General features: G+C 48.9%; 1 protein-coding gene across 3 annotated transcripts in view; it reads right to left on the bottom strand.

Moving 5' to 3' along the window:
• LOC135821161 (tripartite motif-containing protein 2-like) overlaps nucleotides 1-13,043 on the bottom strand; it is a 274,795-nt gene that overhangs the window by 206,354 nt on the left and 55,398 nt on the right. For all 3 annotated transcript variants that reach the window (XM_065334230.1, XM_065334229.1, XM_065334228.1), the window contains exons 3-5: nucleotides 12,134-12,232; nucleotides 11,639-11,713; nucleotides 1,600-1,728 (exon numbers count right to left, since the gene is read on the bottom strand). In XM_065334230.1, coding sequence (XP_065190302.1) covers nucleotides 1,600-1,728; nucleotides 11,639-11,713; nucleotides 12,134-12,232 — 303 coding nt within the window. The remainder of the gene's footprint in view (nucleotides 1-1,599; nucleotides 1,729-11,638; nucleotides 11,714-12,133; nucleotides 12,233-13,043) is intronic.

Consider the following 13,043-nt stretch of genomic DNA (forward strand, 5'->3'; position numbering starts at 1 on the left):
TGGTAAGTATTACAAAAAGTCAGAACTAAAATAAAGAGTAAGTCCTTGAAGCTGTTTGTATTCGTACGCATAAGCCCGATTTGTGTAAGCAAAAAGAACATGTTTTAGCACTTAGGTTATTTTCGTGAGTTTGCACCCCGTGTTCATGAGTTGTTTCTGCACTGTTCATGCCCGTTTGTCACACTTACTCTTTATTTTAGTTCTCACTTTTTGTAATACTTACCACAAGTTACCCGTCATGTGTCACACTTCTTTGGATTTTTAACCTTTGTTTTTCCCTTGATCTCTTTAGTTCCGTATTTTCACTGATGATCGGAACGTGAAAATCGATTTTGGAAACACACAAAATCAAACCTTGAACAAATTGTCATGTTGCGTGGTGATGTCTGCGGCATTCATACTTTTCATTGCTATTATTATTAATATTATCATTTCTTGTTTTCCCTTGCATATCATCCCTTCATCATTCTGTGAGAACCTGTCCTATGGGCAGGTGAGAAGGCATCTCTGCCTGTTCATTTGGTGAAGTAAAACAAACAACAACAACAACAACAACAACAACAACAAGCCGTAAATCTCACACACCAGGAGCAGTATTTCTGTACACGCAGCAACAAATGTACATTGTAAACTTCAAATTTGACGTTATGTGAGCGAATCAACTGCTTTTTTCTTTTGTTTTAACATGCGAGTCCAAAAATTTCTCACCGCTCTCAAAGCATCCTTTACATAGGCAGCGGTACTTGTCACTGTGCGCTGTTCTTTATGTTCTGGCTGCTCGCTGACAACAGGTTCTTCCACGTCTGGCGGAGTTTGACTGTCAGTCCGCTCCGAAAGTTCAACTGGATTGTCTGGAATAACAGCGACTTCATCACTCCCATTGTTTCCTGTTGGAGCGGCAGCAGGAGTTGCGCCGCCACAGGAACGCTTTACAAAAGTTCCAGGCTCTGCTGGCTAGAGCTTGGCCTTTTGGGATGTCCCTGATACATCAAAGAAAAGCCTTCGAGTCAACCAAAACACGATTAGAACGAGGATGATCGCCTGAGTCCTCGGCATTCGAATCGTGTTTTGGTTGACTCGATCGAAGACTTTTCTTCGATGTTTGTACCGTTGAAGACGCGTCGAGCGCGTCCCAGCAGGGATCACACTGTACAACAGTACACAGTCAGGTCACCGTGTTTCTGTAGCCGTGCATGCTCACTGTACGTAGACTCTACGCTAGCTCTGTAGACTGTACAGTGTACTGTACTAGTCTGTAGTGTGTACAAACACCAGCTCGAGCACCGCACCGTGCAACCGCTTTTGGACAATCGTTTCAGGCCGCGCGCGCCCCGAGCCTAGTCTAGCTCGACCCGGCGCGCGCCCTGTATTATTTTTCGAAACCTAGGTGGAAATTTTTGAGGGGGGGGGGGCGCTCGCCACCCCCCCCCCCCCCCCCCCCCCCCCCCCGCCCCCCCCCCCCCTCCTAAACCCGCCACTGCACACACACACACACACACACACATACACACACGTGTACATACCCCTACGAAGTATACATACGTACACGTATGCAGAGATGGAGTATAACCAGATCAAATCAACACACTCTCAACTAACCTGCATTGCATCCACATCATGCTGAACCTTCTCTACTTCCGTCTTCAGTTGGTCAATGACCCCGGTTTGCTGTTCAGCTGTTTGTAAGTCCTGGTGAAGTAGCGCATGTTGCTTGTAGTGACGGGAAATCTAATACAATGCAACACAATAGCAATTGCAAGCTACGAAGTAAGTAGGTATTGGTCACAGAACAATGTTATAATATCTATCCCTTCTCATACACTCACACACACACACACATACACACACACACACACACACACGTGCGCGCGCGCGCGTGCGCACACACACACAAGCTACCTGGACCCACCCTTGCATCACTGGCCAACACTCTTCCTGCTACCCCCCTCCCCCCCCTCCCCCCCCCCCCACCGCCCACACATGACTTGCCAAAAATCCCCCTTATCCCCCCCCCCCCCCCACACACACACACACTCCTCCCCACAAACACACACGGAGGACTTGCCTATAACCCCCCGCCCCAAGCATACATCACTTCCCAACACTACCCTTCCTTCACCCATTTGAATCGCCGCAGACCTCTCCATACATTGAGTGAAGACTGTGCAATATCCGACTGAAGAGATGAAATCGCGAAAGTTGCTCATCGTGAATCAGCCCAATCTATGAAAAGTTGTATTTCTCGCCGGCCCAGCGCAGCGAGATAGGCGAGAAATGATTTCTCGCGAAATATTTTCAGTTGCAAATATGGCATCTGGTGTGTTCTTTATTGTCGCTTCTTTTCCTGACTTCTTCAGTCAGTTTTGAGTCTCACCAGTGTCCCTGCCCTCCCACCCTCCATTTCTGTGCATATTATCATTGCTTTTATAATTATCACTTTTTGCCGTGATGTGCTTGCCATGCCTACATGACGCCTAATCGCCATTGGGGATATACACCCGGTTTTTTTCCTCACAACTTCATCCGTCGGGGCGAGGGTTTTTTCCCGGCTGGCTCGGTCTAGAAAAATTAATCTGACGGTCCCAAGTGGTTCTGCATCATGGCCTATTTCTGCTATCCACTGGCACGCCTATTCTATCTCAGTATTATCTGAGACACTCTGTTCTCAGTCCTTGCTTCCCTACCTCACTTGTTATCCAGTTCACATCTAGCTGCGGCCAACTACCCTTCACTTTGTGTAGTGTCGCTATTGCTGTCTATGTCTCTGTGTGTGCCAGTATATGTGGAGTGAGAACGCTAAATTTGCGCGGCGCGAACGTTTGTCCCCTTGCAGTACTTTTCAATAATCCCCTCCCCCCCCCCCTTACAGGTGATGGTGCCTGGTCCCCCCCCCCCCCCCCAAATACGCAATAGTTCAGCATTGCTGAAGTGGGCATCCCACATCTGCCGTCTTGACACGCCAAGGATGGAGCGGACACAGCGCATATGGAAGGTGGATATGCGTTGCAAGTCGCCCTGAAGGGGACCGAGCACTCCGAACCATATAATGGCAAGGACATGACACACGCGTTGAAAACCCACCTATTCACGAAGACAGGAAGCTGACCATAGGAAAATACAGGGCGCTGCAAAGCACCACAGGCCTTGGAGGCACTCGCGATGCAGACATTGACGTCCACTGCCGAACGACTGTTGGTGGCAATAATGGAACCCAGATACCTGAATTCAAGCACATTATTGATCTCAACATCCGCCAGCGTGAGTGGGACACAGTTTGCATCTTGGATGTTGCAGCCGCACACCATGAACTGAGTCTTGTTAGTGCTGACAGTTAACCCATAATCAGCAGCAGTCGCCTGGAATACAGAGAGTGCGAGCTGAGCACCGTCACGCGTAGTCGCCAACAAGGCTGAATCGTCGGCGAATTGGCATTCCCCAAACTTGGTCGATGTCTTTCGCGTCCTGGGCTTGCCGGACAAGTTGCCGTCAATACAATAGCGAACCTCCATGCCGACGCCAGGAACTGTCGACACTCTCCGGGACCAAACAGTGAAAACGGTCCACATGAATAGATTCAAAAGCCAGTCGCCATAGGGCACCCCTGCCTCAAGCCGTTATGTTGATGGGTTGAGTGTGTCCCTGAGATGCGCGGATTGCGGCAGACATAGATGTGTGAAAGGACTTGATGACAGCGAGGAGGGTGTCCGGTACCCCAGTACCAGCAAGTACACGCCACAAACACTCTATTTCGTGTCATGCTCGAGAGATTTCTCCACAAGTCGGCGCACAGAGAAAATCATGTCCGAGCACGACCGCCCACACCTAAAACCACACAACGAGTCTGGCAGCAGGGTCTCCGCCAGCCACTGGAGAAGTGTCTGTATGATGGCAGCCAACACCTTCTCCACAACATCCAATAGACCAATCCCGAAAGGATTGTCTGGGTTCGTGAAAGGGGGCACGCGTGCGAGCCAGTTCGTGTGAAGTGCATCGTTTTGTATTCAGTTTGTGTGGGGGGCAGCTCATGGCGGAGGTAAGAGAGACTTTTGCTCACCGGGCTGAAGCTAAAGGATTTGATGGAGTCCTGCCAGCAGCTAGTCAAAGGACCTTCGGTACCTTAGGCGGACCCTGACGAAGTTTGGAGGCCAGCCAGCTCTCGGCAAGGAGAAGAACATTCGCGTGGCGATCGACTCTCCGTAAAAAATACAAGCTACATAGCGCCGACATACTGCAACAGCTACGATTTCAACTTACTTCTCGATCTGCTGCTTCACCAAGTTCAACTATTTGCAAGTCCTGACTGTTGTAGTCTGAAGCTGGAGTCGCATCGCCCACCTACAGGTAGCTTTTGGAGCCGATGGATTTTCCGACTTGGACTTCTTCCGCAAACTCTCGCAACAGTCCTGCAGTGTATGTTGGGTTTCCGTACGCTCGTGTCGACATGTCACCTACTGTACATGTACCGGATCGCGGAGGCGGAGGAGCTTGACGAGCTCCGCTGACTCCAGGTTGCCTAGATACCGCCGTCGTCTTCGTTCTTATCGCTGGACACATTCTCTCCTTCTAGGACCTGCGCATAGTTGTCGTCCCGGGGGTAGAGACTATGTTGCCTTTCGAAATAGTTCTTCATCAAGCTCGCGCGAATGATGATTCTCCTCATGAACTCGTTCCGACGGTGTGACATGGCGATGGTCTTTGCCGGGGCACTTGCTTGGTGAAAACTCAATCTACTTGTGCACTAGAACATTGATCGGCTGCAGATGAGTACAGTCACTTCGTGGTTGGTCCAACAGGAGGAAGCCTGGCAGAAAAGCGGCAGGACTCATCGAAGACGAAGCGCTCGCAACAAACAATAGTACTCGAAATATCTCGTAAAATGTAGGGCTTATCGCTTTGAGCCACTGCGCTCACAGCCTTGCCTACTTCATCAAAGTGAGCTCTACATGTTCGTTGACCTCTTGACACTACACAGCAGAGCGAAACAAAGATTATGGCTTAGCATTTCGACTCCAACAGCAGAACATCACCAGTGCGAGAGAGAAACCCACAAAGAGCTTTGCTTTCTGTCGCATCCTCTCCCTTGCATGCAAACCGTGTACTTACCCCCGCATTCATACGCAAGCTATCAAACACGTCCTGTGCCGCATGCTGGTCAGGTGGTGCCATGCATGTATTGTACAGTGGACTCTCAGTTGATATGCCCCATTTCTAACCCAGACAATCTTTTCGGGATTGGTCTATTGTCACACAGCTGTAGGTCGCCTTTTTTGGGGATGTGTACGAGAGTAGCATCAACCCACTGCTTCGGTACCTGTCCACACATACACACACTCACACACAGATGACTTGCCAATACCCCTCCCTCCCCCCCCCCCCCCTTCTCCCCCTCCCCCCCCCCCTCGTTCCCAAACACACACACACTCACACACAAACACACACACATCGCTCACGAACACTCTTCCCCCCACCCCCGGACCCACACTCCACTTCCCAACACTCCCTGCCCCCCCCCCCCCTCCCCCTCCTATCTCCACCACACACATTGATTGCCAATACTTCCCCTTCTACATACAAACACACAACTCATTCCAACACCCCCCCCCCCCCCTTCCCTTCATGCACCCACCCATGCATCCATTGCCAACACTCCCACTCACCCCCCCCCCCCCCAAAAGACACATTTCATGTACTTGTCAATTATCCCCACCCCTCCCCTGCCCCCTCCCCCTACACACACAACTCTTGCCAAAACTTCCCCACCCGTCCTGGACCTAAGTATCCATAACGAACACTCCCCCCCCCCCCCCCACCCCATCCCCACCAGACATATTGCATGTACTGTCGTGGACATGGAAATTCAGTTGATTGCCCGGGGCCGGTGCCCTCAGTGCGTACAGAACGTCGTTGTATTCAGTTGATTGACCGGGGCCCGTGCCCTCAGTGCGCACAGAACGTCGCTGTATTCAGTTGATTGACCGGGGCCGGTCCCCTCAGTGCGTACAGAACGTCGTTGTATTCAGTTGATTGACCGGGGCCGGTGCCCTCAGTGCGTACAGAACGTCGTTGTATTCAGGTGATTGACCGGGGCCGGTGCTCTCAGTGCGTACAGAACGTCGTTGTATTCAGTTGATTGACCGGGGCCGGTGCCCTCAGTGCATACAGAACGTCGTTGTATTCAGTTGATTGACCGGGGCCGGTGCCCTCAGTGCGTACAGAACGTCGTATTCAGTTGATTGACCGAGGCCGGTGCCCTCAGTGCGTACAGAACGTCGTTGTATTCAGTTGATTGACCGGGGCCGGTGCCCTCAGTGCGTACAGAACGTCGTTGTATTCAGGTGATTGACCGGGGCCGGTGCTCTCAGTGCGTACAGAACGTCGTTGTATTCAGTTGATTGACCGGGGCCGGTGCCCTCAGTGCATACAGAACGTCGTTGTATTCAGTTGATTGACCGGGGCCGGTGCCCTCAGTGCGTACAGAACGTCGTATTCAGTTGATTGACCGAGGCCGGTGCCCTCAGTGCGGACAGAACGTCATTGTATTCAGTTGATTGACCGGGGCCGGTGCTCTCAGTGCGCACAGAACGTGGTTGTATTCAGTTGATTGACCGGGGCCGGTGCCCTCAGTGCGTACAGAACGTCATTGTATTCAGTTGATTGACCGGGGCCGGTGCCCTCAGTGCGTACAGAACGTCATTGTATTCAGTTGATTGACCGGGGCCGGTGCCCTCAGTGCGTACAGAACGTCGTTGTATTCAGTTGATTGACCGGGGCCGGTGACCCCAGTGCGTACAGAACGTCATTGTATTCAGTTGATTGACCGGGGCCGGTGCCCTCAGTGCGTACAGAACGTCGTTGTATTCAGGTGATTGACCGGGGCCGGTGCTCTCAGTGCGTACAGAACGTCGTTGTATTCAGTTGATTGACCGGGGCCGGTGCCCTCAGTGCGTACAGAACGTCGTTGTATTCAGTTGATTGACCGGGGCCGGTGCCCTCAGTGCGTACAGAACGTGGTTGTATTCAGTTGATTGACCGGGGCCGGTGCGCTCAGTGCGTACAGAACGTCGTTGTATTCAGTTGATTGACCGGGGCCGGTGCCCTCAGTGCGTACAGAACGTCGTTGTATTCAGTTGATTGACCGGGGCCGGTGACCCCAGTGCGTACAGAACGTCATTGTATTCAGTTGATTGACCGGGGCCGGTGCCCTCAGTGCGCACAGAACGTCGCTGTATTCAGTTGATTGACCGGGGCCGGTGACCCCAGTGCGTACAGAAAGTCATTGTTTTCAGTTGATTGACCGGGGCCGGTGCCCTCAGTGCGCACAGAACGTCGCTGTATTCAGTTGATTGACCGGGGCCGGTGACCCCAGTGCGTACAGAACGTCATTGTATTCAGTTGATTGACCGGGGCCGGTGCCCTCAGTGCGCACAGAACGTCGCTGTATTCAGTTGATTGACCGGGGCCGGTGACCCCAGTGCGTACAGAACGTCATTGTATTCAGTTGATTGACCGGGGCCGGTGCCCTCAGTGCGCACAGAACGTCGCTGTATTCAGTTGATTGACCGGGCCGGTGACCCCAGTGCGTACAGAACGTCATTGTATTCAGTTGATTAACCGGGGCCGGTGCCCTCAAAGCGTACAGAACGTCATTGTATTCAGTTGATTGACCGGGGCCGGTGCCCTCAGTGCGTACAGAACGTCGTTGTATGCTGTACACATGTGAGCCAGAGCGCGCTAAAACATGACCACAGCATTTTTTGAAAAAGTCGAGAAAATCGCGATTTGAATTCCGCGGCAAAAAATACGAAGTGCAGTGCAACGCGAGTCGCTGTTGTTGTTCTCCTCGGTCGACTGGACTGTTCCGGATGCATTTCTTTGTTGCAAGTAAGTAGTTTATTTGTTTGAGTTTGTATTCCATGTTGCGCTGAGTCGCCTAAAACTGATCGTCATCGATGTATCGACGGAACAGCCTAGTAGTAGTAATGTACTGCGGAGCGGAAGAAGACGACATCCTCGCACTCCATGCGCAGGATAAATATTTTGAGGATTCGGGTCGGAAACAGAAGGAAGACGATGATGGCTACAGCGACGAGTCATTTGTGGGCGACACTTTCATCGAGCGTAAAAGGATTGATGCTGGTAGTCCCACGATCTGCAGTGACGAGGAATTCTACTCTGATGACAACCTGGCAAGCGATTGGCATCGACACTGACTTGGGAGGTGAGTCGGCCGATGATTTGGGCAGAATGGACATCGCTGCACATATCCGGGACAATGCCAGTATTGGTTGCAAGTGCAAAAACAATCAATGGACTCTGCTGCTCCCTCAACTTGCTCAAGTCGATAATTTGAGTACTCTTATGCGGAACATCGTTAGCACAAGCAGTAGGAAGCGAAAGCAGTACTCTCTGGCGAGCGAAGAAAACTGTGTGCAAGATGGGCTTTGGTGTGGGGAATATGAGTGCGACGTCTAGTATGTTGAGGAACACTGTGTGCAGCAGTGTATACTGTATAGATATAATGTGTGTTTGATCATTTTTGAACAAAAACTGAAAATCAAAATTTTTGGTCTGTGGTCGTATTTTAGCGTGCTCTGGCTCATGTAGTGTTGATCCGATTCGACCAGCGCACTACAATTATGTGTGTACTGTTTACCCACGGCTGCATGGCCTGCGCCCTAGGGCCGCTAGAAGTGCGACCGGATTTCAATGTTCATGACAGTACTTGACAATTATCCCCCCCCCCTCCTCCCCCCCCCCCCTACACACACAATTCTTGCCAACATCCTCTCTTCCCTCCTGCACCCACACATGCATACATTACCAACACTCCCACCCCCCCCCCCCTCCACCAGACACATTACATGTACTTGTCAATCACCCCCCCCCCCCATCCCCCCCCCCTCCCGTCCTCCCCCTACACACACCACTCTTGGCAATACCACCACCCTACCCGTCCACCACCATCTAATGTAAGTCTAAAAAGTTTCGGTGCGTTTAAATATCGGCCTCCCAGGGCTAAAACCTATTTTTGACACATTAACCTCTTTAGCGCGAGCGTCGTACTAGTACGACACACTAGTACGACGCACACGAGTTGCATGCCCCACGACCGTCGTTCTAGTACGACGCGTGCTGTACACTGTACAGTGAACCTGCGTCTCATAGTCGTGGGGTCCGTGTTGAGTCCATAGTGACTTGTTCAAACTATCGTAACTTACTCAAAACTTGGTCGATTCTCACAATCGAAACATATATCTGCAAGAGAAAACTTTCAGCTGGCGATAGAAACAATCGCCGAAGCGATACCACTACCGGTTGTTGAGATATGCAACTCGACAGGGCAAATTTCAACTAGATTTTTTTGCGCAGTCTGCAGAACGCGTATTTCCATTATGGATCATGTTTGCGCTACCTACTGCCATTGAAACAAGATTCAAATAATGCTAGTGGATCCCGTGAATGTCAACAAATAAATTTGAGCTCCATACGAGCAAGGAGACCGAAATGGCAGCTGAATATTTGAGCTCAGTTAGTCTTCGCCGTGCTAAAGTCTGTTGAGCGCGTGCATGAAGTTTTCCAGACTTTAGAACGGGGTTTTGGTTTCTCTCGGAGCTGGGTTTGACACCAGTTTGTCTCTCGTCTCGAGACCTTTCCAGGAAGCTCAAGATCGTGGAATTCGTCCAAGGGAAGGTAAGGTTATCGATCCTTGAACAAACGGCGAGGAGACAACAATTTGATAACCGCAATCAGTAATACAAGCTGGATCGACATTTGTGTACACTGTATTCATGTATTGTAAAACTGTGGAGACAATGTGCAATAAAACGATGAAAATGTGAAGAAATGGTGTAGAGTAAATGAGGATTCAAACAAGTTTTCGTGCAACACTCATCAGGAATCTTCGTTGTACTAAAGGACACTGAAAACAAAATTGAACTATTATAGAAAATCTAAGTTAGAGAAATAACACTAAGAACAACAGCAGTGACATTTACAAGTGTGAATTTTAACAATGAAAGCGAGAGCAATAACGAATGTGTGTACTAACACTAAACTTGCAACTGAAAAAGTGAACAAAGAAGAGAAAGAAGGAAGGAAGGACAAAGTGATAACTTTTTCAGTTGCAAGTTTAGTGTTAGTACACACATTCGTTATTGCTCTCGCTTTCATTGTTAAAATTCACACTTGTAAATTTCACTGCTGTTGTTCTTAGTGTTATTTCTCTTACTTAGATTTTCTATAATAGTTCAATTTTGTTTTCAGTGTCCTTTAGTACAACAAAGATTCCTGATGAGTGTTGTACGAAAACTTGTTTGAATCCCTTTCTTTCTCTACACAATTTCTTCACATTTTTCATCGTTTTATTGCACATTGTCTCCACAGTTTTACAATACATGAATACAGTGTACACAAATGTCGATCCATCTTGTATTACTGATTGCGGTTATCAGATCCTTGAACAGCTAGAACTTTCATTGGAAAATGCGACTTTTACATGTGTTGACATCGGCGCGTTCAGGTACTGTCGTGCTAAAGAGGTTATCATTTCAGCCTATACTGCTGCTGCCTGTCTACACTGTCACACTGAACCTTGCAAAACTAAATTACAGCCGCAACAAATTTAACACCAAAAATTCCCAGGCCGAAAATAGGTGAAAATACTTCCTCCGCGTCATCGAAATTGTCGCAGCGACAACTCAATAAGCTAAACCATACAAATATTATTACACAGTATGATAGTCTGAAGGCTAGAGTAACGTTCCAGAACAGTTGGACTGAGAGTTTCACGTGGAGGTCAAGGCCTCGTCGTCGCTGATGTCAATGGCCGCAAAAATATTGTTACGAAAAATTTCCAGGAAGGTTGTAAGTTGGTCGCCCCTCATCTCAAACGTTTTGACTTTCTCCACAGGACAAGAGCTGCTGTGCTTGTCGTCTACTAGCTCTGGACGATTTCTACTTCACCGCCAACGAATTGAGAATACACGATCGTTGCAAGGTCGGTTGATTACCGTCGGCGGAATCACCTCGATGTTGAACGAACTTTTTTTATCAGTGGCATACTGTCTTTTTCAGCATCACTGTACACGACACCTGCGCGTGCATCACCAGCACTACACGTAGAGTCTACACGGCTCTTGCAGGTACAATCATGTACTAAGTGTCCCAGACAGAGCGACACATTTTATCGCTCTTGCATGCATTTAGTTTGCTGACCCCTCAATGTTTCTCCAAGCGCTGCGGCTTGTTCCACGAAGTCATTCTCACCCCAGCTAAGGTAAAACAGTGATGAGGCTTTGAGTGAATGGCTATAAGCACTAGAAATGTGCAGGCTGCAACGCCTGGCTGATGTCAGCGAGTCAAATGTACCATCGCAGCGACATCAGCGAAGAAATTGCATCTAGTTAAAAAAAATGAGCTCCCAATAACAGATAATAGAACTTTGCCGTCACCCTATACTGATGACTATTGCCTATGTCTGATTTCTTACCTGGGTTACGACTGCTGGTGAGTAAATACCCTGTTTTATATCAAAAATCAAACAGCGACAATTTCGATGACGCGGAGGAAGTATAAGTGTTCATTTACAGTATAGCGGCATACACATTTCCTCATGAAATCAGTGTTGTTCTTAGCTTACCCGTGGTCGAGGTGTCTTTACATCGCAGCCAAACGGACAACAGGAGTATCCATACTGACATTCTTCTTCGTGTTTCTGCAGTAAATCAATATCATGATTCACACACACACTAGCTGAACTTATCCCTGTCCACAAAGTGCTCAAAGCCCGGAAGGACTGACATTCCTTACATGTAAGGTGGAACAAAATTATATTGTAACTCCGAGTTTCACGCTTGACCGATCATCAGGCAACAAACACGTATTATCTAACACGGTATGGGGTTTTGAATGAATGCCTGATGATCGCACAAACAAGAAAGGAACTCGGAGTTGGAATAAAATGTTCTGCCACCATGTTTGTCATTCTTCACACATACATGTACATCTACATATAGCTGTACACACATATTTACTCAGATATTTACTCAATACCTAACTAGCATAATCACCAGTCTAAAGCTATGCACCATCAATCATCATCACTTGTACCTACTAACACTGAAAAGCAGCTTACAACATAGTCTCTGAGGCTACCACTCCATTCACATGGCCCCGAATCACACTTGACCGTTTGCTCTTCCAGCTCATTTGCCAAGTCTTTCTCATCCACCAGCTGAGAAAACAGAAACAGGAAATGAGTCAGGTAAGCATTAGGGGAGCAAGTCATGTGATTGCTACCATGTAGACATCCAATCAAAGGGATGGAGAGTGAGAATGCAGTATCTATGGTTAGTTGAATCAGGTCCACTGCTCTAACCATGGCTATCTGTCTAATACAGGATTATACCTGCGATGGGTGAGTTTAATATTCATATTGTCAAATACTAGGACTTGACAATCATTGCCTCTACTTTCTCGTTCCACATATACTGGCACACACAGAGACATAAACAGCAATAGCGACACTACACAAAGTGAAGGGTAGTTGGCCGCAGCCAGATGTGAACCGGATAACGAGTGAGGTATGGAAGCAAGGACTGAGAACAGAGCGTCTCAGATAGAATAGGCGTGCCAGTGAATAGCAGGAATAGGCCATGATGCAGAACCACTTGGTACCGTCAGATTAATTTTTCTGGACCGAGCCAGCCGGGAAAAAACCCTCGCACTGACGTACGCAGTTGTAAGGGAAAATATCGGGTGTATACCAGTACAACGGGGGATTGCAAACTGCTATCCCAGAACAACGGGGGATTGCAAACTGCTATCCCAGTACAACAGGGGATTGCAAACTGCTATCCCAGTACAACGGGGGATTGCAAACTGCTATCCCAGTACAACGGGGGATTGCAAACTGCTATACCAGTGCAACGGGGGATTACAAACTGCTATCCCAGTACAATGGGGGATTGCAAACTGCTATCCCAGTACAACGGGGGATTGCAAACTGCTATCCCATTACAACGGAGGATTGCTACAACGGGGGA

Source organism: Sycon ciliatum, chromosome 7 (assembly GCF_964019385.1).
Source record: "Sycon ciliatum chromosome 7, ocSycCili1.1, whole genome shotgun sequence".
Taxonomy (NCBI): Eukaryota; Metazoa; Porifera; class Calcarea; order Leucosolenida; family Sycettidae; genus Sycon; species Sycon ciliatum.